Source organism: Paramormyrops kingsleyae, chromosome 4 (genome assembly GCF_048594095.1).
Source record: "Paramormyrops kingsleyae isolate MSU_618 chromosome 4, PKINGS_0.4, whole genome shotgun sequence".
Classification (NCBI taxonomy): domain Eukaryota; kingdom Metazoa; phylum Chordata; class Actinopteri; order Osteoglossiformes; family Mormyridae; genus Paramormyrops; species Paramormyrops kingsleyae.
Genome location: NC_132800.1, coordinates 37454939 through 37479923, shown reverse-complemented (window position 1 = coordinate 37479923; position 24985 = coordinate 37454939). Strand labels below are relative to the sequence as shown.

General features: G+C 46.6%; 1 protein-coding gene across 3 annotated transcripts in view; it reads right to left on the bottom strand.

The window, feature by feature from the left end:
• Positions 1-24958, bottom strand: part of LOC111846194 (POU domain, class 6, transcription factor 2-like) — a 52312-nt gene extending 27354 nt beyond the window's left edge. Inside the window, exon 1 of one of the 3 annotated variants that reach the window (XM_023816155.1) lies at positions 24678-24958. Coding sequence is in view for 1 of the 3 variants with exons in the window: in XM_023816154.1 (XP_023671922.1) it covers positions 10281-10425 (145 nt within the window). In the remaining 2 variants the exon portion in view is untranslated. Of the gene's footprint in view, positions 1-8027; positions 8129-10280; positions 10462-24677 lie in introns of those variants that run through there. The other 2 variants (XM_023816154.1, XM_072711267.1) reach the window with 2 other exon arrangements.
• Positions 24959-24985: the final 27 nt, after the last annotated feature.

Sequence of the window (24985 nt, the reverse complement as noted above, 5' to 3'; positions counted from 1 at the left end):
GCATGCACCTACACCTACTGTAAATATTTATTTAAAAATTGGATCAGAACCGGCAGATATAAATACTGAATGGATCAGATTGGCATACCAAAAAAGTGGATTAGGAGATCGCTAATAATATCAATTCGGGAAGATTCTGCCACTCCAAAATGTTTTGTTATTTCTGGGCGTGGTGTCAAATTGTACCAATAACGGAATATGTAACTTCTGTTTTAGGCATGCCTCATATAAAACCTGTAGGCTTATTAAACACATAAAAACATCCAGAATATCCTGTTTGTCCAGCTACAATATGACAGTGTAGGGTTCCACCAATCAGAATGAGCCATGGGTTCTTTCCTGACCTCTGATGACTTCAGCAGGTCCTTATGCAGATGTCAGAGGTCATATGGACACCTTATCAATGTCTTTCTGCAAAGCAGGTCAAAGACACATTGGACAAGTCTGACAAGGGCTGGCCGTCGTGTGAGGCTCACATTCTATCACGTACAGACGTAATCGTACAGAGTCGAGATGGCATGCAGTCTTGTCTTTTATAACTCATCCTCCGCATCACCGCGCTCAGCCCAGACACGGATGAACACGCATCCTCCTCCCCTCACATGTACTTTCTGACTTTCACTTCACATCACACCCGTAGTAGGAACATTCACTCCCACTAGACATATAAAATGGTGCCAAACACTCTGCGCCGTGTTCGTTACGCACAGGGCCGCAAACAGTAGCTGTGACGACCGGCGGATTAGCGTGGCACGGAGGGGCCGAGCTTAAGTCACGTCACCGCGGTAAGCTGGAGGGCCACTTAGCAGGAAGTCACGGCGCGAAACAGAGGCGAGATCCCAGCAAGAGGCGGGAGATGGCATTCAGAACGCAGCTCAGTTTGCGGGTCCTAGGGGCTGCCAGTAGCATTACAATCAAAGTTACTGCCGGTGGGGGAGGTTGAGGTAAATCTACTTATTGACAGCAAAATACACGCAGTTTAAATGCTACCTGTAATCATGCAGCACTCAGCTACCTGATGGAACGGGGCCAGGTCGCAGCAAATGAAATCAAATCAAAGTTTATTTACCAAAATCACAACAGTACACTAAGCAGGGGCGGCTGCAGGCAATGAAATGCTTCAATTTGCGTTAGCACGCAGCTAGCTGATAGCAGGAGCGTCACCTTCGGGTGATGGGGGGGGACTTGTCTCTAGGGCATATTTTATGGGGTGTACTGCCATAAACTATCCAGGTCTAGTGTCCCATAGTGACCCCCTCCTCTGGGAATGGGCAGATTCCCCTTCTGGTTCGTTGTCCCCCCCCCCGCAAATATTTTGATAAAAGGAAAACAATGAACCCCACCCCCAATATTTCCTGTTTTTTATTGCATTGGCAGCCACACCTTCACCCCAAATCCAAGGCTCGGTTTTAATAATATTGTGTAATTCATCAAACGTAACATATTTACGACGCCCCCGTGGCCCAGGGCCCATATAACTTACTAAATTACCCGACAGAAAGATGATGTGTGCTGGGGAGGGGTCCAGGAACATTTAACTGATTCAGACGCGAGTCTGTATATTGTGTGTTTTCTAATCGGTTTACCCGGGTCTCCCTCCTGACTCTAAAAGCCTGCTCACGTCTCCGACAGTAACTGCAGACCTGCTCACATTATTGCCAATAATCGCTTTTCCTCGGGAGACTCAGGAGCTGGAGGCGGAGCCTCAGGGTCGGAGCGCGCCACTTCTCCGCTTCACACGGGGTGGGATTTGGACCAATCACGTGTGTTAACGAGAATATTAAAGGGAACTTTTAATAAGCAATCATAACGAGGAACTTAAGATTACCGACAGCTTTTAGGGGAAGCCTGAAATAAATTTGAAACCATTGTTTATAATACGTAGATTTCTTTCATCAAATATACAGAGAATATTAGGATTGAGAACAGCCTTTGCTGATCATGAGAATTGGAGAATAAACGGTTCACTGGAGATTTCGGAGGAAACGAACAGGTGGGTAAACAGACCGTCATGCCGGCGGGACGCAAATCACTCACAGTCTGCGAACCCTGAACCCCGGCCAAAAAGTGAGGAGCGTCTGTCACATATGATCAGGAAAACGCTGAAGCGATACAGCTAATGTCGGGCATTTTCCAAAGGATGCATAACTGTGGGCAACAGAGAAGAAAAAAAACAAAACAAAAAAAAATCAATCATTCCTCCACTCCAAGCGCCAAGTCTAAAAATATTCCGCCTCTGTGCCGGCTATTTCAGGAGACGGCTACTGGAGCGAGGACCTTTGGCATGGCCTGTAGCTGTGAGGCCTCATTTGGCGCCTCCCAGGGCTCAGACGTCCGCGGGGTCTCTCTCCCGGTCCGCCTCGGACACTCGAATCGGCGGCTCCCGGCCTGTCAGCGCCTGCAAAGCAGCTGAGCTCTGGCTGGACCAGAAGTCACCAGTCCTTCAAGGAGAACCCAAGAGGACATGATAGACATGGGGGGGGGGGGGGACACATCTCTTCCCCTCGGCCCTCTGACTGGCCAAAACTATTTTACAGTTTTCTCTTGAAATAAATCCCATCCCCCCCTCAATGATACATTAACGGTAAGTCAATCATCCAGTCAGCGATGGTTCTGTTCCCGAAAACACCTCGCTAATGAGAGAGGTCAGAGGAAGATGGCCAGACTCGTTAGAGATATCGGGAAGGCCACAAGAATGACAGCTCGGGACAACAGCGGCGTGTGGAAAGGCTTCTCCGGACGGACAACTCGTCCTTGAAGCGGTTCTGGATAGTTAATAACCTGGTCACTGGGTGTGTGTATATCTGACCTCTGCCAGAAACTGAACCAAGTAATGAGATGGGAGATGACCTCGTGCGCACACACACACATACACACACGCACACACACACACACACACACACACACACACACATGCACACACACAGACTTGTAATTATATCTTTGTGAGGACTCTCCATTCATTTCTATGGGGAAAATTCTAATCACAACATGACGACCTTAACCCCTACCCAGCCCAAACAAGATACGAGACTTTTGGTATTTTTAGTTTTTTGATTGCATTGACAGATTTGAGGACTAAAAAAATAACAGGTTTTTATCACATTTTATCACAAATGAGGACATTTGTACAACGCAATACGAACTAACGAACTACTTACGAACGAGATATGTTCCGAACGGCCGTTATTCAACATCATTTTAAGGGTATACGCAAGTACAAATAGCTAGGATGCTGGGAGTACGCACGCTACGCTGCTGCGCGGCGGGAGTAGCGGCCAGAAGTCACACTAGGCGGAATTGGTGCGCAGAAAAAAAAAACGATGTCGCGGAAAGGAAACTGGAGCCCAACGAACACAATTTGGACTAACAGTTCTCTTTGTTCTTACGTCTGAAAGTGCGTAAGTTGAAAGTTCGTAAGTAGAGGAGCGTCTGTATATACATAACACACACACATGCACACAAACAGGTTTGTAATTATATCTTTGCGGGGACTCTCCATTCATTTCTATGGGCAAAACTGTAATCCCAACAATAACGACCTTAACCCCTACCCAGCCCTAACCTTAACCATAAGTAACCAGACAAAATACAAGTCTTTTGGCATTTTCAGTTTTTCAATCCCCACAATGTAATATAAACATAATCCACACATACACACAAAATGAGCAGAAAAAAAAATGCACAGGTGTCAAACAGCGCTGACCTTGGCCGGGAATATGTGAAAACAGTTTAGATACGACAATATTGGAAATAGGAAATAAAAACACATTAAATCCACAATTAGCAGCGTTTTTACAGTCCTCGATGCCTCCTAACACGCAGAACAAAATTTTGATGCTCTGTTTCCAAAAAGCAGTTTCTTTTAACAGTTACTGCTGCTGTCCTGAGCAATAGTAGTTTTAATTATAATAATGATAAAAATAATGACAATGAATTTCTTACAAACGTATTCTGACTCGATCGAAGTGCCTGAAACATTTTGTCAGATGAAGCTGGAGACGAAAAGCGCGACTTAATCACACAAAACAGAGCAATCATTTGCACAAATAAGTTCCACGCTGGATGATTACGGTCATCAGGCGGAGATGAGCATCGATTCATCTGGCCGCTCTGCACACTCTCAGGCCTCAGACTCACACGCTGGCGGGGAGACTGGGCTGCCAGAGGCCCCCGAATGTCCTTCACGCGTGTTTCAGATAAAACGCCAGACCCTCGCATTGTAAAACCCATTGATACGTACATCCCATTTCATTTTATGGGATATTTCCCTCTAAATGTATTTGAGATGCCCCTGTTAATACCCTGCAATGGCAGAGACACCCGCAAACATTAGCCCTCCAACACAGGAAATTATCCGCCGATTTCCAGAGCGCTGGGACATTAAATGCGACATTTGCCCAGGTCGGATCGCAACACAGGCAACAGTCTAGGGCACCATCTTGTCTTAGACTTGTCTCAGCACCCTGAAAAAGGGGGGGCGGCAGAGGGGCCTAGCCCCCCCTCGAAAGACTGCCTGTGACGCCCCAAAAAATCACCCAAAGATGCTAAAAAAGATTAGCATATTAGCCCAGTGCCCCCCAGGAGCCTTAGCTATGGATTGCTTGTCCATCCAACCACTCCCCCCCGTCAACAAATCTACCATTGCTACCTGCTAACTCTCCCCCCAGTGCCCCCCCCGGTGAGGATCTCGGCTGTCAGATTTGTTCTGGTGTTGGCACTGCTGCTAGTGGCCCTAAGCCACTAGAGACCTCAAAGGTTTCCTGCAGTCTAATTTCCCATCGATACCTCTGTGCCGCTCGGCATCATTGACAGGAGCGTGTCACCACCCTTGTTGCCATGACGAGGGATGCGGGAGAATGCTGAGGTCAGGAGCGCTCCTTTACGGAAAACAAGGGATTCCCCATCCAATACCTAAGGTGCCATTAGTCTCTCACGTTCTTGTCACCTGCTGCCTGGCCCATGATGCGGCTGGTGGTGACAGGGCTGGAGACGGAGAGGCAGCTGGGATACGAACCCGGAGGCGGAGAGCCAGTTACAGGACGCATGCGGGGTGGGGGCTGCCTGTCACAGAACCTCTGAAGCCCACGATTCCGATCCTGGTGCAGCTTCAGAAGCGTCGGTCGGCTTCAAACGCCGCATAATAACTACCACCGCACACCTTCACCCACCACTCAATTCCTAAATTCAAGAGTGTCACGTATTAGTGCTGGTCATCGCTCAATGACAGAGAGTTATAAATAATAAAGGAGCGTGAAGGACAGAGTGTGAGGGAACACGCGACAAACTTTGATATGACCCACAGACACTGAGAGAACTGAAGTCTGGTTCAACCGCTCATTTCAGTAGTTCTTGTGTCTCTCAATATCTCACCGTATATGTGTTTGTATTTATCCAGACATTTCTGAGTCCTTTCTGAGCCACATATAGTTATGTGTCCTGTTAAAGGCCTGAGACGCCCTCGCATTCACCTGGCTGGCTTCTAAACTCTCCAACACCTCAAACATTAAACATTTCATCACATGATCAAGGTAGCCACTCAGCACTAAGCTGGTTACAGAAACGTAATGCATGGATAGCCCATCGGGGGGTGCTGCTGAGAGGATGGAGGACCAGGCAGCGACCGGACCCACCACTGAGAAGCTCCTCTGAGATCCTCAATCCTCATTACGGCTCCCAAGGATCCGCTGTAGGCAAAACTCCCCACAGGGTCAATTTAGGAGTAACTCAGAACAGAGCCCAATAAATCTCCAGCCCCCCCCCCAAGCAGTCCAATGATAAATAGCTTTGAGGGTTAAGTCCCTTTTTAAAACAGTCCCGATCAGGACTGGGACAAGGTATCCCAGAGGATTGTCACCAAAATGTGGAAGAAGACCTGAGCACTGTTTCTTCGCTTTCCACTATACAGGTTTCCTTGCACTTCTGCATAACCCTGTAAACACTGTGTGTTTGTATCCAGGTGCAAGTTTGTTGTTTCTGGGGGTCTACTCACTTACCCCCCCCCCCAGTGTAGTGACATTTTATGGCCAACAGGGGGCCCCTAAAGCAAAGGGGCCCACAAAAATGCATGAACTGCAGGGTGGTGAACAATAGCCACTGTGTGTATCAGTGCACCAATAAAGTACTATCTCTCTATCTATCTATCTATCTATCTAGTCATCCACCTGTTTTGATCAGGACAGGTTGTGGATTTAGGCATAAGCACCTAGTTATTTCATGAATGCATCGCACTCATCCTCTATCTGCACCATAACTGCCGAAAGTCTCGATTCTCATCCTGTCAGGAAAACATCCCATTTTTTTTCCCGCTGCTGTTGGGCCCAAACACCCAGCGATCACCCCGATCACCACCCCCCCGTTCACCCCTTTTTGTGCTCTCCGCGGTGACCTTGCTGAAGCGACTCCCCAGTTAAGTGGGGGCCATTTCGCCATGGCGCTAAGTGTGTGAAATGAGGCCCTTTGTCTCCAGCCACTTTGACAGGAGTGTGACGGGGACGTCACATCCTCAGAGGCTAAACGCAAACTGGCGCCAGGCAGGCCGTCAGGCGGCCAATATGGCGCTAAATCGCACTCGGAGTGTCTTATTATGTTGTCTTCTGGTGCTCAGAGGGGGGGGTTTGTAGAGGGTGGGCGGGGGAGGTGAAAATCACATCCATTCTGCCATCTCGCCTGGAAAAAAAGAATGTTTGGACCCTACTGACAGCTTCCCCAACCAGCCATTTTCACCCCCACAACAGATATGAGGGGTCACATGTCAACCACATGCGACGGACCCCCCCCCCCCCCAAACCCCTACATGATGAACCCCACCTCCCCCACGCCTCGGCAGTCAGTACCAAAACGGGGCGTCATTTAAATATCTCACCGAGCAAAAATTTTAAAAGGGTGGCAAGACTGGAAAATTGACTCAGGAGGACAGAGTCAGGCTTTTTGTGTGTGTGTGTGTTTTTTGTGGTGGTGGGGGGGGGGGGGGGGGGTTGAAGGCAGGGTTATAATATATTATTAAGCTTTTATTACCTCTGCACAATGCATACATGAAGCTCAGCTTGGAGCAAGGATAGTAAAGGCGGGGGGAGAAACGCTATTACAGAAAACATCAATATAGTGAAAGCAAAGGCTCATTTTCAAACTAAGGTGCAGGATTAAGCAGCTCTGGACCTGAGCTGAGGGTCAGCTTCACTGGATTTCTATCTACATCATCCACTAATCATCCGTCCCATCCAACTTCCATCTACTTATCCAGTAAAGGGTCACAATGAGCCTGAAGCTCTCACAGCCATTCATACTGAATAATTTATTACTAGGTTAGATAAAACGTATAAATACAATTTAATACCAGCCGCCCCGAGTGTGGCCGTTTGCACAGTGAGCGGCTTGAGTTACATTCAACACCCTTAGAGTGTTGCTTGACTTTTCATGTCAGGTTTTGTTGAGCTGCGGTACGAAACTGCTGAACATCATCGTCCGTCTTCACTGTCCTACAGATCCGCGTACTTTGGGTCAGAAACCGGACGGAAGGCTGTGGAGCCCTGTGTATCAGGGACGGGGGGGCAGTCGGATACATTGCGGCTGAAAGGGAGCAGAGTCGGACCTGACGCTAATTAGCAGAACCGCTTTTGTTGATCTGGAAGCATTAGAGGCACTCCCTGTATCAGCCTCGAAGATATCCTGATTACCCGCGTCACCCGGCCATCGTCGCGGCTGGTGGCGCCGTTAATAGTGCGTTAATCAAGGTGAGCTTGTCCGCAATCGCCTGCTTCTCCTCCCGTTTGATTTAATTGTCGCAAAGTGCACCTCCATCGTAATTAGCACCGTTCACACTGTAACAGATTTGCTGCACATACGTAACTGGCACGTTGAGGCTGCTAGGAGCATGGTCTGGAGCGCCTCCGCTATTAACCCCGAATACCCATCTTATCAGATTGTCACTGCCAGTGATTCACTGATTATCAGGGAGTGGTTAAGGCATCCCAGCCTGAAAGCCCTGGCAATACAGCACTAGAGCGTGAACACCGCATTTTCCCTACCAGGATGGCCCGGACCGGGTGTAGGATCCGGCTCGACGTGCGCCTCTGGCTCCGAGTGCGGACGTCCTGGGTGTACTTACGGGGGGATTAGGGAAGTCTCAGGGACCTTTGGAGGCTGTGTTCCGGTGATACAGCACTGTTTTATGGGTAATGGGAGTGAAAACAGCTGCGATCGTCTTACTGAGTGTCTAAATGCACGCATGTCCGTTCCTTTATGCATACACCTGCAGCGGAATCTGAGCGTCCCCAGTACCCTTGTAACTGCGTCCTGCGTAAGTGTGCGTGTGTTTGATGCTGTGCCATGCCTGTCCCCGGTGGTCTGCGTGTGGATCAGCGGGCGGCGCAGAACTGCCTCACTCCCACGGCCGTTTACACCCATCTCCTGGCTCCATGTGCGTTAAGCATCTGGTTAAATACCAGGCAGCATGCCCCGATTCCCCACCTCCTGTTCGCTCTTACCGAGGCCATCAGCCTGCAGGCTAAAATGACTCTTAATTCGCTCTGTTTATCACAAAAACAGCAGTTACGCGGGTAGTCATGTTTAAAGTGATAATATAGCATCGAGGGACGACTCGACCTTTCGGAACCGCTGAGATCTCATGAAGACCATCTGCTGTGATTAAACAAAAATGGTTTGTCTTATACAACATGTGTTATTTCCTTATGTACGTCTGCATTTGGATTTATCATAAGCCTCTGTAAAAAAAAATTAACATACGCGATGTATTTCTTTATAGTATATACAAACTTTAATAATAATAATATATATATATATATATATATATATATATATATATATATATATATATATATATATATATATATATATATATATGATCCTGTGATTTTTAATAAACTAAAATAATAATTGTAATGAATAGAGCCATTAATTTATGATTTAATTATCCCCAGTGTCTATTGGATTCACGGATCGTATTCCCGTAATCTGCCAATAAGGAAAGTGCTGAGACTCCCCGAGGGAGTAAAGTCATATCGTCACATCGTTCCTGTCCCATTCGAAAACCTCTCGCTGGCGGGTCTAAAGAGCGATAAGCACACTACAGGTCAAAATGCTGCTATGGTACTCTGTCCTCCTACAAGTTTAGAAAGATGCCAAACAATAACATTTTAATATTAATAACAACTGTTCATGGGATTTTTAATGGGTAAAGACTGCATGACTTTTCGGCTTTGAATATAGCGCTGTCTACCAATTAAATTGTTGTCTTCAATTTATAACCAGTTCGGGGAGAATGAACCTCTTCGATACCCTGTAATAATAAATAAAAAATTACAGCGTTTGGAAGCGTGCATTAATTCCGGTTTTTACATGCGCGACACACCGCTAAGTGTTGAATCTGTATGTCGCACCTTCTACTTGCCAAATGCGTCTCACCGTGTAAGAGGTGAAGGCTTTATTTTATACTTTATAAAGTCTCTCATGCAGTAAACGACACACCAAACACGCGTCTTACTATGATTGTCCAAACGGAGCAATGACTTAATTCTCTAATATTACATAAAGAACCAAACATTCTTCTCACAAGTCATTTAAAAAATCAACTACTTATAAAAGGAACATGTAATAATAATAATAACAATAATATTAATAATAATAAAACAATTCTAGTAATAATAATGCATAACTCGGGTAGCACTCTCTGCTCGAGTTGTCCTTTGGGGCACGCTGCCCCTTCTGGCCGTGGTGTGAATGGGTGGGGCACAGCAGCTGTGGTGGGGGGTGTCCTACCTCTCAGCACTAGGGCGGATCCACCCCACCTTGTCACCGCGTCTGACGGACACCTGCTCTCCACCCAAAACGCTCAGGCAGCTACGCTGGATATCCCACCAAACTCTGGCACACTCGCACAACGGGAAACATCCGCAGCTCCTTGCGCTGCTTAGCGGGTATCAGCCGAAACCGCACCACGCTGCATCACATCAAACATTCACCACAGAGGCCACAAACTCGCCGTTAGATACGCTCACAGTAATGTTTACCTTTCTACCACATTGCTTGAAGGTTTCTCCTGGGACGGACCCAGCGCACAGAGACCTCATGCCCCTGGCATAACCTTCTAACTTTTCCTTTTCCTGGAGTATGAAAATCAGCGGTGGCTCTACGCTCCCGGGACACGAGACAGACTCATCCCGCCGTCAATAGTCCCCAAGTGCCCCCCTCCCCATAAGACGTAACCCTCAGCTGAAGGCAATCAAATCAGCTTCAATCACCCAGTAGCTGGAGGGACTCACCAAAGAGCCCATCATGGGCATCGCCGGCCTCAGCCCCAGCCGAGGAATCCCTCAGCTCGCTGTCGGGGGTGTCCGGATGGTTCTCCGCCATGCTCATGTCCGTGGGCAGGGCCAGTGGCGGCTTGCTCAGCTGTCCACTAATCATCGGGTCCAGGAAGGAGGGAAAGACCCAGGTGGGGGAAAAAAGACTCTGCTCCGCTCGAGGTATCTGATTCCACTCTCTCCTCTTTCTCTCTCTCCCTCCCCTTCCACGAGCCTCTCACTCCCCTCTCTCTCTCTTTCTCTCTCTCGCTCTCTCTCTCACTGACTTGCTCACCCTGCTTATCTGCGCCGATGACGTTCCCTGTTCCTGGCTGCCGTCAAGGGCCATCACAGATTTCACGGGTGTCCTTCCACACCCCAGCCCAGAGAGGTCCTACGCTCCACTGAGGATGCCTGCAAACTTCACGCTAACATGCACAAGCCACGCAACGCAGGCCCTCCCTACAGCACACGCAGATAGATGCACGCATGACGCACACCAACACGGACGCGCTGATCTCTGGTTTGCCTTGTGTTTTGAAGTGAATAAAGGGTCAAAGGTGACATTTATTCTTGGTGAGACCCATGTCCTGCTGATGGTGGCCACAGTCACAATGTGACAGAGGCAGGAAATCCGAACAAAGCCCGACATAATTAGATTTAACAGAACCATCTGAGCATCTCCCATGCACCGTAGCGGCTTCCAGAATGTTCCATCACCCGGAAAATGTGTTAATGAAACTAATTCGACACCAACCCAGGAATCACGAGGAATACAAATGCAGGAAACCAAAGCGAATTATGCTATGTTATGCTGCAAGGAACAGCATCGATCTGTGACTGAAAATATCAAAGTGATTTTTCAGAAGCGATGGGGAACTGGTGACAGCCAGGAAGACAAGTGGAAAAAATAGGAAGGAAGGTGGTAAAGATGGCAGTGAGAAAGATGGGCGCGACAGCCAGGGAGGAAGACAAGCAAGAAGGCAGGCCAGAATGCAGACAGAACACCGGCATCCATCTTTGCTAAGCATCACATCTCCAGTGTGTTAAGTGCAGGGGGTTTCCTTTGAGTCACACACCGGGACTTAGTAAAAATCTTAAATTCCCGCCTTCATTTCTAAGTACCACTGGAGAACAGGAAACTGCAGCATCATTTACTGTTTTTTTTGCGGTAAAATCTGACATAACTGGGGACAAAGCGAGTCTCTACCTTCACACAGATGGGTCGATGCCACCATGGCCGGTGAAGGCTCTCCACGTTCCCACCCTGGGATGATCGGCTCTTGATATGACAGGAAAATGATAATCAATAGCAAGCAGTTTAAGCTGTCAGCCAACTGCATCAATACCTGTGTTGGTGCTGAGGACGGTCTCGTCGCCGCCCTAGTGGCACTCTGCTGTTGCACCCTGAGAGCGGCTCTTCCCGGCATGGGAAACTCGTTTTCTCTGTATTTAAGCCTGGGGGTTCTCTGCATGAATTTAGGCCTGATAGGTCCACTGGAGGGCAAAATTAATACTTAATTGAATCCTGCAGTCACTGGCATAATCAATAGCTTTTTATTATTTATTCTTTACAGTCGACTGGCAGTTGAGGGGGGGGGGAGGTGTCTGCTCGGCTTGGAGACGCTGTCATTTGTGGGGAGCTTCTCATCGGCTTGGGGAGCACACATTAAAGCAAGTGAGGCGGGGAGGGGGGCACAGGAGAGGAGAAAGGGAACGGAATGGCTATCCTGCCATTGTGGGGTAAAAAATTTGCGTCGCTTGTAGATCCTGAAAGGCACTAAAATCTCACGCAGACTCCCTGCAGACTGCCTGCAGACTCCCTGCAGACTGCCTGCCTCCACGTTAATCTCCAGCTCCACCCTCTGCTCCATCTCCCCTGTCCTCTGTCTATATCAGGACTGTATTTCTCTGACAAGCTCCAAACAGAGGGGGGGGGGGGGGGGGGGGGGGTTACATTCCTCGTCACGTCACTCATTGCCCTCAGAGAGTGAGATGGCTAGACAGTCACTCCGCCCCCCCCCCACCCCATCCTGTGCTGTTAATTACTTTAAGGGCATTCCAATCCCCTCGTAGTGTTCTGCTCCAACCCAGCAGCAAGCAGGGTGGAGGGGCGGGGGCGGGGGTGGGGGTGGGGGGGGGGTGTCAGTTGAAGCCAGGTGGCAATGGGGGAACAGCTTCTCCTCCCCAGGCTACAGGAATACAGACAATCAGACCTCCTCATGCCCCCCCCCCCCCCACCCTGTGCCAGAGGTCTGCACCATCCCCCCCCCCCCCCCATACACAGTGGTCATCAGATATCAGTGCTAATTGCTAATGCCTGGTAGCCCCCAGTCTCCCGGGTATGGGATGTCACCGCCTGAATACCTCCAGCTCCAAGCTGCAGGTCCATCACAGATACAACACCATCAAACGGTTAGACCCCCCCCCCCCCCATTTACAGCAGCACAGTGTTATATCTGTCTAGAAATGGCCATTTTGTCCTTATGAACAATGTGCATTTTTTATTGAGAAACTACACCTTTATTAAAGTAATCAGAAGAATTGGTAACATTTTACTTGAAGCTGCCTTCTGTACAGCATGTTATATACATTCATATTGCATTATAATGGTCAGTGTAAGAATTAATAAGCATTCAGCATCTTATATTGACTGTCATAAGGCATCATAAGCTCCAATGAAGCTCTCAGCTACTGTATAATGCACTATAGATACCTTCATAATGCGTTATAATGGCTGGTATAAGTATTAAGGATGCTTTGTAATGCATTATAAAAGTATCTATAGTGCATTATGGATGAGAGCTTCATAAAGCATTCATAATGCATTATAAACATGGCTATAATGTGTTGTGCCTTTTTACAAATATTTATAGCAATGATTTATGAGTGCTTTATGAATAATGCTTTATGAATGCATTATAATGTGTTACAAATGTGGTCATGGATTCTTATAGACATGGCATTCATAGAAAGTGTTACCAAAGAATTTCTTATACTAATACGCTATTATATATTTACATATTCTGGATGAATTTTGTGCAGTTTTTTGAATAACATGTAAAATCCTTTACAATATTGTGTTTTTATTGTAGTGATATTCAATAAAATTTGCCTTTCCAGAAAAGTATTTTTTCAGATGCGTAATATAATACTAGTTAATCCATATATATAATACAGTACTCTATCAAAATGGTGCATATAGAGCAATGTTATTTTTATTTGAACGGATTAAATTATGCTAATCATAATACTATTAATATATGCAGTAATGTTTCTCCTTATCAGGAGCAGCAGTGAGATTCCATCAGAGATGAAAATGAAGGTTAATTAGATGGGTTTTAAGCCAACCTCTCCCAGTGTCATGGGGCAGTCCTGAAGATCTGACCCCCCCAGCGAGAGATCAAGGAAGCCTGGGGGGGGGGGGTTTGGTGGCTCATTGGAATGAACCTTAAAGGCGAGAGACCACTTGTGCTCGGCATTAAGAATAGCTAGAGTACAAAGAAAGCACAGAGCAAATTAAGTAAGAATTTATTTATTTTTAAACAAAATACTTTCCTCTGCATACTTTGAAATTTCCTCCTGGTCATTCCTGCAGTCCCAGAGCATTAGCAAGAAGAAACACCTCCACAACATGAGAAGAAATTATGAAAAATATATGAGTTAAAGGGGCACAGATAGCTGGAGCCAATCAGGAGGCTTGGGTCCTTTGAGACAGCCGTCTTCCAAGCTGCCTGACAGGATTTTATACGCTTCTCCAACCTTTTTCTCAGCATGGGCTTTACGCCTTGCTAGGGAAGACTGTCCTGCCCCACATTGGGGCTATTATTGTCTACCAGCCACATCCTGTTGGCACTCCTTGTGGCTAATGGTGAGCATATCACTGGTACTGTTGACCTGCATGGTAGTGATCGCCCCCTACTGGTGAGTGGCAGATTCTCTGTGGACCATCATATCACAATGAGCTCTGTTTAAAGCCTGGAGATACACGGCATCTATGCAGTCTATGGAGGTGCCCATGACGAAAAAACCCAACATGATTACACTCATTGGTATATATGCCAATCGATTCCTAAGATCAATGGCACATTACAAATGGCACAGTATAAAGCCAGATTCTCAGCAGGACCCATTAAGTTCAATACAGATCCAACATGGCCCAGCAAATACGCTAAGCTGTCAACTCCACACTGTACAGGTGGAGGAAAAGCCCATCACAAGATGAGCTGGGCACCATCTCACTTCAGGTGAGGATAAAAGGCACCTGTATTCACCTCCTCTATCAATGACCCTCTGGATCTCCAAACCCAACAGCAAGATAACCTGCTCCTGAGATTGTGGGATAGCTAAGGCTGAAGGTTGGTCATTCTCCTCTTGAGCAAGTATGAAATCTGAGCCCCCCCCCCCCCCCCCCCCCAGCTTACAACAGCCAACACTCAGCATGTTTGCTCTCCTCATCTCTGCTAAACACCTACTGACTGGATATGTCCTTCAGCTCAAGAGCCGGTGTTCACTTCAACACTGAAAATCCATTTTTAAACCCGGGCCTCCACTCCCTCCCACATCTCTCATAAACCCGGACATTTCAGGCCTTCGGAATGTTAAACTTTCCGTTTTTATACTTCTGAGATTCACGGATAAGCGCTGACCTTCATTCAGATCAACAAGGACGGAATCACAGCCGAATTCAACATCTCTGTCTCGTGTAAAATATATAGCTGGGATTCAGCTTCTGCTTCTCTTAGAAATTCCAAGCTTTTGGTGGTAAGGGGGGGGGGGATTTATGGCGTGAATGTGTATTAAGCGTACAGCCCTCTGATGGTTTATCTTTAAGTGATGTTTGCTGTCTCAGAAATGGTGCAGCGAGTAAATACTGGGAGGGAAACAGAGAAAGAGGCAAGTGAAGAAGGAACCTTGCACTGTAAAATTTATCAGACCAACCATATGCCGCACATGAAGCCAGTGAAACAGGTGCGGTCGCTCGTGGTGTGATCTTCAGGGCCAGAGGACACCGAGCCAGTCTACCTGTATTGGTGAATGACTCCAGAGTCACAACCTGCACTCTGACTCACATGCTAACTGACATAGTTTGACATTAATTTGGCCTCTTGTGCATAACCTGAGCAAGTTATTCTGCAAGAACAAGATGATTCCAGACATCTGCTGCTGAACAAAGCTGTTTGTGTTTAACAAGAGAACAATAGAGTACAGGCTCTATATTGCTAAAAACAAATGGTTTTGCAGGAAAATCTCACACCTGAATCGAACTTGAAACTACATGAAAAGCAAAAGCGATTTCCTCACGGTGGGTGAGATTATAGATAATCAAAATCTATAGTTTAATCTATAGGATAAGGAACTTCAGAGCAGCTGAGAAAAAAAAATCAGTTGACGGATCTCAGCAGGATCATTCACTGCCTTGGTATTACTGATACACCTGCACGTTAGCTTCAAGCGCTAGCCATCAAGCTGCTAGAAGATGGCGTCCCCAAGCATGCATCCATACTTCCCTAAAGAGAATGTTGCTGTAGTGAGTGCAGACCCATTAAGATAGACAAACAAAGACGCTGGACCCTTTGGAAGATAAGAAAGAAAATCACTAACAGGCATTTTAACGCACAAGAATGATTCCTGGTCTTAGAGGAATGTCTTATGAGGAGAGGTTAGCTGAGCTGAATCTGTTTAGCCTTGAGCAAAGGAGACTAAGGGGGGATATGATCCAGGTCTATAAGATTCTAACGGGTCTGGATGTTGTTCAGCTAAATGGCTACTTTAATGTTAGTTTAAATACTAGAACTCGTGGCCATAACTGGAAATTAGCAGGAGAACATTTTAAAATGAATTTGAGAAAGCACTTCTTTACACAGCGTGTAGTTAGAGTATGGAATAGTCTTCCTGCTAGCGTAGCGCAAGCTGAAACCCTGAGTTCCGTTAAATCAGAGCTAGATAAGATTTTAACATCTCTGAGCTATTAGTTAAGTTCTCCCCAAACGAGCTTGATGGGACGAATGGCCCCCTCTCGTCTGTAAATTTCTTATGTTCTTATGTTCTTAACTGCGGTTACCCCCCACAGCCTGCTGAAGATGCTATGCAGGTCTTAACGTGACTCACGGAACCCTGGCCAGACCTGTAACTGGTGCAGCACATCCGCCACTGAGGAACATAAACAGCTCAGTTTCTGGTGATCCATTGAAAAAATAAACGGGTGCCTAGTAAGTGGATCTGGTGGTTTTGCATGTGCTGCAGAGTGGAGATGTACAGAGATGGAGACTGCAGAAGAGGGTCGAGCCTAAGAAGGCCAAGTCCTGATCCTGACTGAGCTGCCTGTTTACTCTGTAATACTCTGTAATCGCACTGACAATAAGAGACTTTCATCAAATCTGCTTTTCAGCAATAACATTTCACCTGCAGACCTGTTATTGTACATTAGTGTCGCTTGGGATTATCGTAAGTGACTGCTGTAATTGGCAGGCTAATCTTCACCCCCCCCCCCACGAGAAATTCCCCCTCCACCTTCGGTGAGGCATCCCCAGGGGTGACTGGAAAAACACCCTGTTGGTGGGATATGTGGTACGACAGATCATGCTTACGTAGACCGCAGTAGCCGTGTTTTTTCATTTTGTATGATTTAAAACATCTTTTCATTTCCCTTTGACTGTATCTGCGTGGAACCATTTACTTCATGATTTACCTAAAATTAAAAAAAAAAAAAGGTTATTCTGTCTTAGCGACGCCCCTGGAATCGATAAAGTTTAATAATACCTGTGGTAAGTATGCATCACTAAATCCTCTCTATGAAACACATACAAATACATGTGAGTTGTGTAACCACTCTGTTGGCATGGAACCAGATGTAGGTTCATCACCATGCTGATATGGTTTGAAATGGGATTTGATATTACAAAAACAAGAGAATAACAAACAGAGCTGGGGGTTGGGTTTTGGGCCCTGTGTTACACGCACACACACTGTAGACCCACAACAGGAAGAATCCACAGCACTGGGATTTCTCTCTGCTCGGTACATCAGCATGGGGCATCGACCAAGCTGGCCAGGCTGCAATCCTTCAGGTCTCAAGTAAAAGCACTGATTTTGTTCTCAGCAGGGTAGCAAAATGGGAGGGGGGGGCGGCTGGCTGCCAGACCCCACCCCCATACATGTCCTGGGCTGGTGCAACTTGGCAGCGACTCAAGTCAAAATGAAAGGAGAAAGGCCTTTGGCGATTCTCCAGACTGAAAATAAAAAGACGTTACACCACGCCTGATCACACGGGGAAAAAAACACGGCTTCAAAAGGATTTACCTGCAATGGAAAAAAAAGTTATTCTATCTTAGGGATGTCGTACGTGTCTCTCCAAGTGTTCATTTCGGTGTTAATATCATTACAGGTCGTCTTGAGGCGCGTTTAACCACACAATAAACCCCTCGCAATCATCCTGGGACAGAGCTCGCATTTTGTGTCCTTGAGAGCGTAGCAGTAAATTCAGGGTTTAGATAATTTTTCCTCTAGAGTGAGGCTGTCGACATCCCTGACCAACATGGCAGGTCACACCATTACAGAATGCCTTAATGAACAATCGCGGGCTGTTTTCACCGGAGAGAAGCCACATAAAAACACAGAAACACAGTGAATTTTCTGACATTGATGTGATCTTGCCAGTTCTTATTTTCTTTTATAAGGAATGTAAATTCCAGCCCTAGGGGGCAGGATTTAGCCATTGTAACTGCCGTCAACAATGAGGAGCAGCCTTCAAAATAAATTCATTTGATATGAGGAAGTTCACAGTAGAGATGCTCTGACGCCAGGACCCCAAATGATCCTCCCAGAATGCTTTGCACCCTGACAGATGTCTGCGTCATGCTTAGCTAGGACGCCGGCGTTTGGGTTGGGAGGGGTGCTGCGTTAGCGGAGTGATATGTTTTAGGTTGAAGGGGCTCTCCAACACCATGCCATACAACACGGGATATGCGATACACGCGTCTTAATAATGACATGCCATCAAAAGTCAAACATTATTTTGAACGACAGGTGGATGGTAACCATCTTTCTAAATGGAGTTATTTCAAAACTGTCAAGAAGAATCAACGTTTAGCTGATTGCGTTTAATCCCTGCAGACACGTCAGAGAATGTGATGGGACTGTCCTTGACAGAGAGGGTGGTATTAGGTGGCATTCTGAACTTCACTGTATGAGCCTGAAGGGGATCCTAGCAGCTGTTGTCAGATATTAATAATCATATTGAGAACAGCTGGGAGGTGGTGACACAGGGTGTTTGACAACAGTGGGGGGGGGGGTCTGCACTCCTGAGATTACTGTGATACCCCCTGCCCGCTCTTTCCCGCCACCTCACCCAGTTTCACTGTCACCATCCTCACGTTCTTCAGCTCTGCCCCATTTTAGGCCTTTTCGAGTTGGGTCACATGATCTCCCAGGGTCCGAGCAGAGTGCCAAAGACACCAGTAACTTCTCTGGCCAGACCTGTAACCAGTAATATCTCTATTAATGTAATTACTCATTTTGGACATCATAACCCAAGCCACTGACACAAACAGAGGACAAGCCGGCATTGCACAGGGAACTTCACACAGTGTGAAGACAGCCGGACTTGAATGTGAGAGTCTATTTTGTTCCATGTGGATTATCCAGAAGGTGATTTTTCCATAGTTCCTGGCCCCTTTCCCCTTAGCGTCCGGACAAAGGAAGATGTTCGGGGTAGAGGTGCAAGGTGCAGTCCTCATGTACTGGGTGGACGTCACATGACCCTCGCATTGGCTGTTTGTGGGTGACTGTCCTCATGCCTGATTTACCATGGAGGATGAAAGGCGCCTTTGATATCAGATAGCTGTAATGAGATGATAAGCTTTGTTTCCAATTAATAAGAATTCCTCACCGCCTGTAATTTTACAGAAATGTTAGAATGAATGAAAAAAATGGATTTTCCGGACATTTCCAAAAAGTGAGGGCCTAAATGTCACTCCAAACATATCAAATCCAGCCATACAAGTCCAGACATGCACATTTTCCAGGTTGTCATAGAAACAAGGCTAGCTGTCACCAAACCTCAATCTGTTGATGGTTAAATGTGTGGCTTCATGGAATTATTAAAATTGAAGTTAAAATATTGATTTCTGTCTTTATCACGCTCACTCAGCTTATCCTTGGTGCTAGTGTCTCGCTAAAAACTGACAGCATTATTTGAACTTTGGGTTTTCTTGTGTCAAAACAAAAGTGATGTTTGTAACAAGAAGCTGAGAACATACAGGATGTCTGTCCTGGGCGATTAACATAACCTGCATGTTAAATACAGCCTCTTTAAACGTGCCTCCTCAGCTAAATGTATATGTATCTCAGACTTTGTGTAATTTGTCATTTAGGGAGTCACTTTAGTGTTATATTTCAGAGCTGTGTGAAAGGGCAAGAGGCCCTTAAAAAGATTTAATATTGAATTTCAAATGTGATACAACCAAACACCTCAACTGACTATACTGAAAGATGTTTTGGTAAGATGGGAATATTGCAAAGCTGAGTTCTGGTTCATAGGTAACATACATTGGGACAGTCCTAGGCACTTCCTCACAGAGGCACGTCCTCACAAACACATATTGGGACAGCCTAAGGCATTTCCTCACAAATACACACTGGGATGGCCCTAGGCACTTCCTTAGAATCACACACTGGGATAGCCCTAGGCACTTCCACACAAACACACATTGGGAAAGCCCTAGGCACTTCCACACAAACAGACATTGGGAAAGCCCTAGGCACTTCCACACAAACACACATTGGGAAAGCCCTAGGCACTTCTTCACAAAAACACACTGGTACAGCGCAAGGCACATCCCCACAAACACACATTGGGACAGCCCCGATACACTACCTCACAAACACACACTGGGAGCTTATTCCTTTTTCTGCAAAGACAAGGAAATCTCTGCTTTGCCCAGTTATCATTATCACAGTCCGTGAAAATGGCCTTGAATAATTGTCACCAAGGTCAGCATGACAGTGGCACCATGTAAAACTGCCAAGTACCTCAGTAACATCTAATAAGCCTCTTCTAACACATGGCACCTGTGAGAACATTGTTAGTATTCCTCCTGTCCACCCCCACCTCACCATTCATCCATCTGTTGGTCCAAACTGTGAGATCAATCCTGCTGGATGGCTACTCATAGCTGTTCCACTCGCATGTGCCATCAGGCCACAGCAGATCATCCCAAAAGGCAGTGTACGACGCCACTCACCCGCCTGGACCCTCCCATTAACAATTTCCTGCTGGCCACCCCCTCACTGGATCCCCCTCAACATCTGGATCAAGTTTAAACCTCTGGTCTCGGCTTAAAGACCTGCCAGGTTGCCCCAAAAGCCCACTCACCCCTGTGGAGATCTCTGTGACTTGCGTCCTCATAATGACATGTCCATAGCAGGACTCTAGCATCACAAAAGTGCTGATGTTCTTCTTCAAGGTTCTCATAATCAGCCAGTTCTTTTACATGGGGAGGCAATGGACCCATGTAGTCCAAAGATCAGCATGTATGTGATCCGAGACTCCAGACCATGATGTTTCATTGATTTTTCTGTTTTAAAAGTAATGATTCTTCCTGCGCAGAGACTGGCAGCATATTGAATTTTTATTGACTGCATTCTCACGCTCTGCTGTCGTGCACGCCGGCGTTAATCTTAAGTATCATTCTCCAAACCTTCATGCTCTGAGACTCATAATGTTTCATTTAAAAAGTTTTGCGTCAGAACAGAAACATTTACCCTGTATCCCTGTCAGCTAACAGTGTCATTTCCTGACGAAGGATGTTTTCAAATCAGAGCAGAAATTCCCCTGATGGCCTGGAGAGTATTTACAAGCCTAAGTAGGGACAAATCAAGGGTTCTGTGAAACAGGGTTCAAAACCAGCCCCAGCATCCTTTCCAAACGAAAATGGCCAATCACTATCCTTTCCAAACGAAAATGGCCAATCACCTATCTGAGAACATTTCACATCTGGCCAGGCATATTGTGAGGCTTTTTAATAAATTCTAGACATCCCTAACTCATTTCCTCCCTGTTGATAAGCAGCCATTGAATGTTTGCTGAAGCTGTATCTTAACTTTAACTTGGGTTTGACTCTTCTCTGGCTCCATGTCATGGCAGGTGATGTAGGATCAGACCCTGAATTTAATCATTCAACGCCCATCATGGCTGCGGCGATGTGCCTTCCCCTCTAACCTCCTTACCTAAATGCATTTCCAGCCCTGCTTCCTCCCCATTGTCTACACAGCGTGACCTTTATTCATTTTCTCCAGCTCCATGCTCTTCAGCAGCCGCGTCGGAAGCGGATGGCTAATCGCCATGGCAGCCAGCGCGATCATGCAAGCCCGCGCAGGGGGGTGGTCACACCCAGTTATGTCTCCCCTCCTGATGGTTTATTAACCATGATTGATTTTCTTTCTTTAAAAAACAACCCTGGGCATTTTCATTCTTCCTTTTCTCTATCCCTCCTCTGTTGCCTGGCACTGTTTATTTCCCGGGCTTACTCCCTGCAAACCCCCCCCACCACCAACACCAATCAACCTCAGTTTGAAAAACCTCCCCAACACATGGAGTGACCTGATTGAAAATCACACCAAATGCGTTTTTATGTTGTTTAAGCATTAAGGTCCCTGTAGATACATTCGCTGACTCCGACAAACAGAGCTTACACATCTGTGCCAGTGTGCAACTTTGGGGTTGGTTACGATAATGTTAATGTTAATTTTAAAGGACCCCCATGAGACCCAGTCCTTTCCAGCCTGCCATCAACAACCAGTCTGCTCTCTGTGCCATAACACTCTCGCACAGCCTATGTGTGGACCTTCATACTAGTGCATCACACACCACGTTTATCCTGTAGTTCAACAAGTAGAGCATTGCACATAATGGTTGTGGGTTCATATCCCAGGGAGCACACATAAGTAATCTTTCCCACTACTGTAAGTTGCTTTTGCTATACATGTCAGATAAATGCATTTGTGGTTTTTTGGCAAACAGTGCAGACAATGTGGGTTTCTGATCTGGACCCCTGTCCTGGAGACCTGGGCTCAGCCCAGCAGATAAAATGATCTTCTCCACCTGAAGAAGCAGATGGACCTCCTTACTAAAGGAGGGATTCCCAAAACTGGACAGCGTGCACAGACACACACACACACACGCACGCACACACATACACACTCACAAACCGCCCATTCATTAATCCTGACTATTTCAAATATCTTCAAACTCCATTTCTTTCAGTTGTTTTTAATGAACACAGTTTCCTGGTGCAATTTCACACTGCTCTGCACCACATACTGCCTCAGCCCCAACCACCACCCTGTTCCTGTGCTACCCTGTCTCCGTAGAAACGCCCCCCCCCCCCTCTCTGCCGAGAGGTGCCCGGGCAGCGCGGTCAGGAAAGTTCCCATGGAGAGCTGGTGAGACCTGCTGTCCATGAGCACGTTGTGGAAACGGCTTCATGCTCATCTTCTGCTTCTTGGTCCTCAGACAGTCTCTGGCAGGACACTCAGTCAAAGGGCCCTGACATGTTTTGCCACCAAGTTTGGAAAGGATCTGAACATCCTGTAACTCACCCCCCCCCCCCCAACACACAGATAAAATGATCAGAAAATGTTTAGGCCAACAGTCTGTTTTATTTCTTGTGAGAATGAACTCCACAAGAACATAGATTGCAAATCTCTGAAAGCCCTTGATGATGCCCTTTCATCATTTAGTCCACAGAGATACAGGTTTGTAGCACTGATGTTTTTTAGCATCGCCTAACACAGATAAGCCAACATTGCAGATATCTTCCGCAGGCCAGTGTTTCAAGCTGAGTTATGATGTATCTAAAAATGAGACTCACTGCTGCTTTTCATCGCTTGGGAGACTTCATGCTTTTTTCATGTAGTATGGGATTTTTGCATGGCAAAATTTGCTTTTTTCACACATTATATTCATCATATTCACATATGAAACATGCTTTATCGTTTTCTGGTGTATCCCTCTATGTCCACTTCCTTTATTTCCAAAGCATATTTATTGATGTCAGAAGAGACAGGAAGTGTTAAAATCATGGAGATCTTCGGCAGAGGGTAGGATTCGCAGGTTTCAACCAGCTTGCTGGAGGAAATTAATCAGACATGTCCACAGGGCCTTTGCTTTGCCTGCAGCACCTACAATAGCCAATCGGTGTTTGGGCCTCGCTTGTTCGGCAGGTCAAAGGTCGCATCAATATGGCCGACGGCCATCCAACGTGAAGCACCCAGACTGGGGTTTGCGTAGGTCAGAGGGCTGTGCTCTGATGTCAGGACAGCCTTGTCATGTGACCGGCGGGTTCACTCACCACATGATATGCCTTAATGATCTTCATCAATCATTAATGCATTGGGGAAAGCTCATTAAACACAAGCTCCCTGAAGATCCCTAACAAATCCAGAGAAAATCCAGGGATTTTCTTTATGGTTAGTGCTGAATACAGTAGTCCCCCACATCTGCGGATGGTATGTTCCAAGGACTGCCATAGACAGCCAAAACCGCGACAATAGTGAGCTACCTGGGGACCATACATGATTCCCCTCTACTTACATATGGTAACTCATACATTACGCACAGTAAGACATTACTGACATTAAATACAGCAATAACGTACATTATATATTACTATACACTACTGTACTCAAATGAAAGGCATTTTGACATTTTAGTCTAATTCTCAAAAGATGACAGAGCAATGAAAAAATATCATGTATCATGGGGTAATGGAGCAATGAAAATCATGCATTTTATAGCCCTCAAAGGATGAAGTCACAATGAAAATGTATTGTGTTATACAATTTGCAATTTATTTTTCGGACCGCGGTAAACCGTAAACCACAGATAACGGCAGATGACTGAAACCACAGAAGGGGGGGGGGGGGGGGGGGGGGGGGAACACTACTGCAATTATTTTACGTCTGTGTGGTTCTGAGAAGGTAAAAGGACTTATCTTACGGACCTATAAATGAGAGGATGCTCAGCCCCACAGCAGTACCTTATACTATTCAATAACAGAACTGACATCATTCCTGTCTTTAGTTGCAGCTGTCTGAGGAGCTGATTAACACAAGCGCCCTGATGGGTGAAAAGCACCCCCCCGCAGCCCACCCCCATGACCTGCACAGCACAGAAAAAAATGTCAAAACTCCACACCAATGACGGGTGGGATTTGAACCCCTAGCCTGGGATGCAATAGGCACACTAACAGTATGATAATGGTTACAAAGCACTCTGCAGCAGATTCAATATGATATATATGAATGATACCAGTTTGTGCGTAACAGTACACAGAGACGGTGTCCCGGTGTCGTGCTGTTCCGTCCTCGGTGTACCTGTCCTCGCATCCGTTTTCTAGCCGGATCCCCCCGCTCGCCTTCCTGCTTTCAGGCGCCCGACCGTTTATTTTCCCAAAGTGCTCGACACTCGGTGCCGTTTAGCAAACGACGCGTCTCACAAACGCAGAAAATCACTGTGATTAGAGCAGCTCAGGCGTCCAAAACGCGGCGGCCCCTCGGCAGCCGAACCGCGGCTTTTAGCGCCGCCGCACGCAGTGGCGCGCGCTCTGCGGCCCGCCCGCCCAAGACCACCGCTCCGGTCTGCGTCGCCCGTCACGTGCTCCCCTCTCCCCGCATTTCCAGCT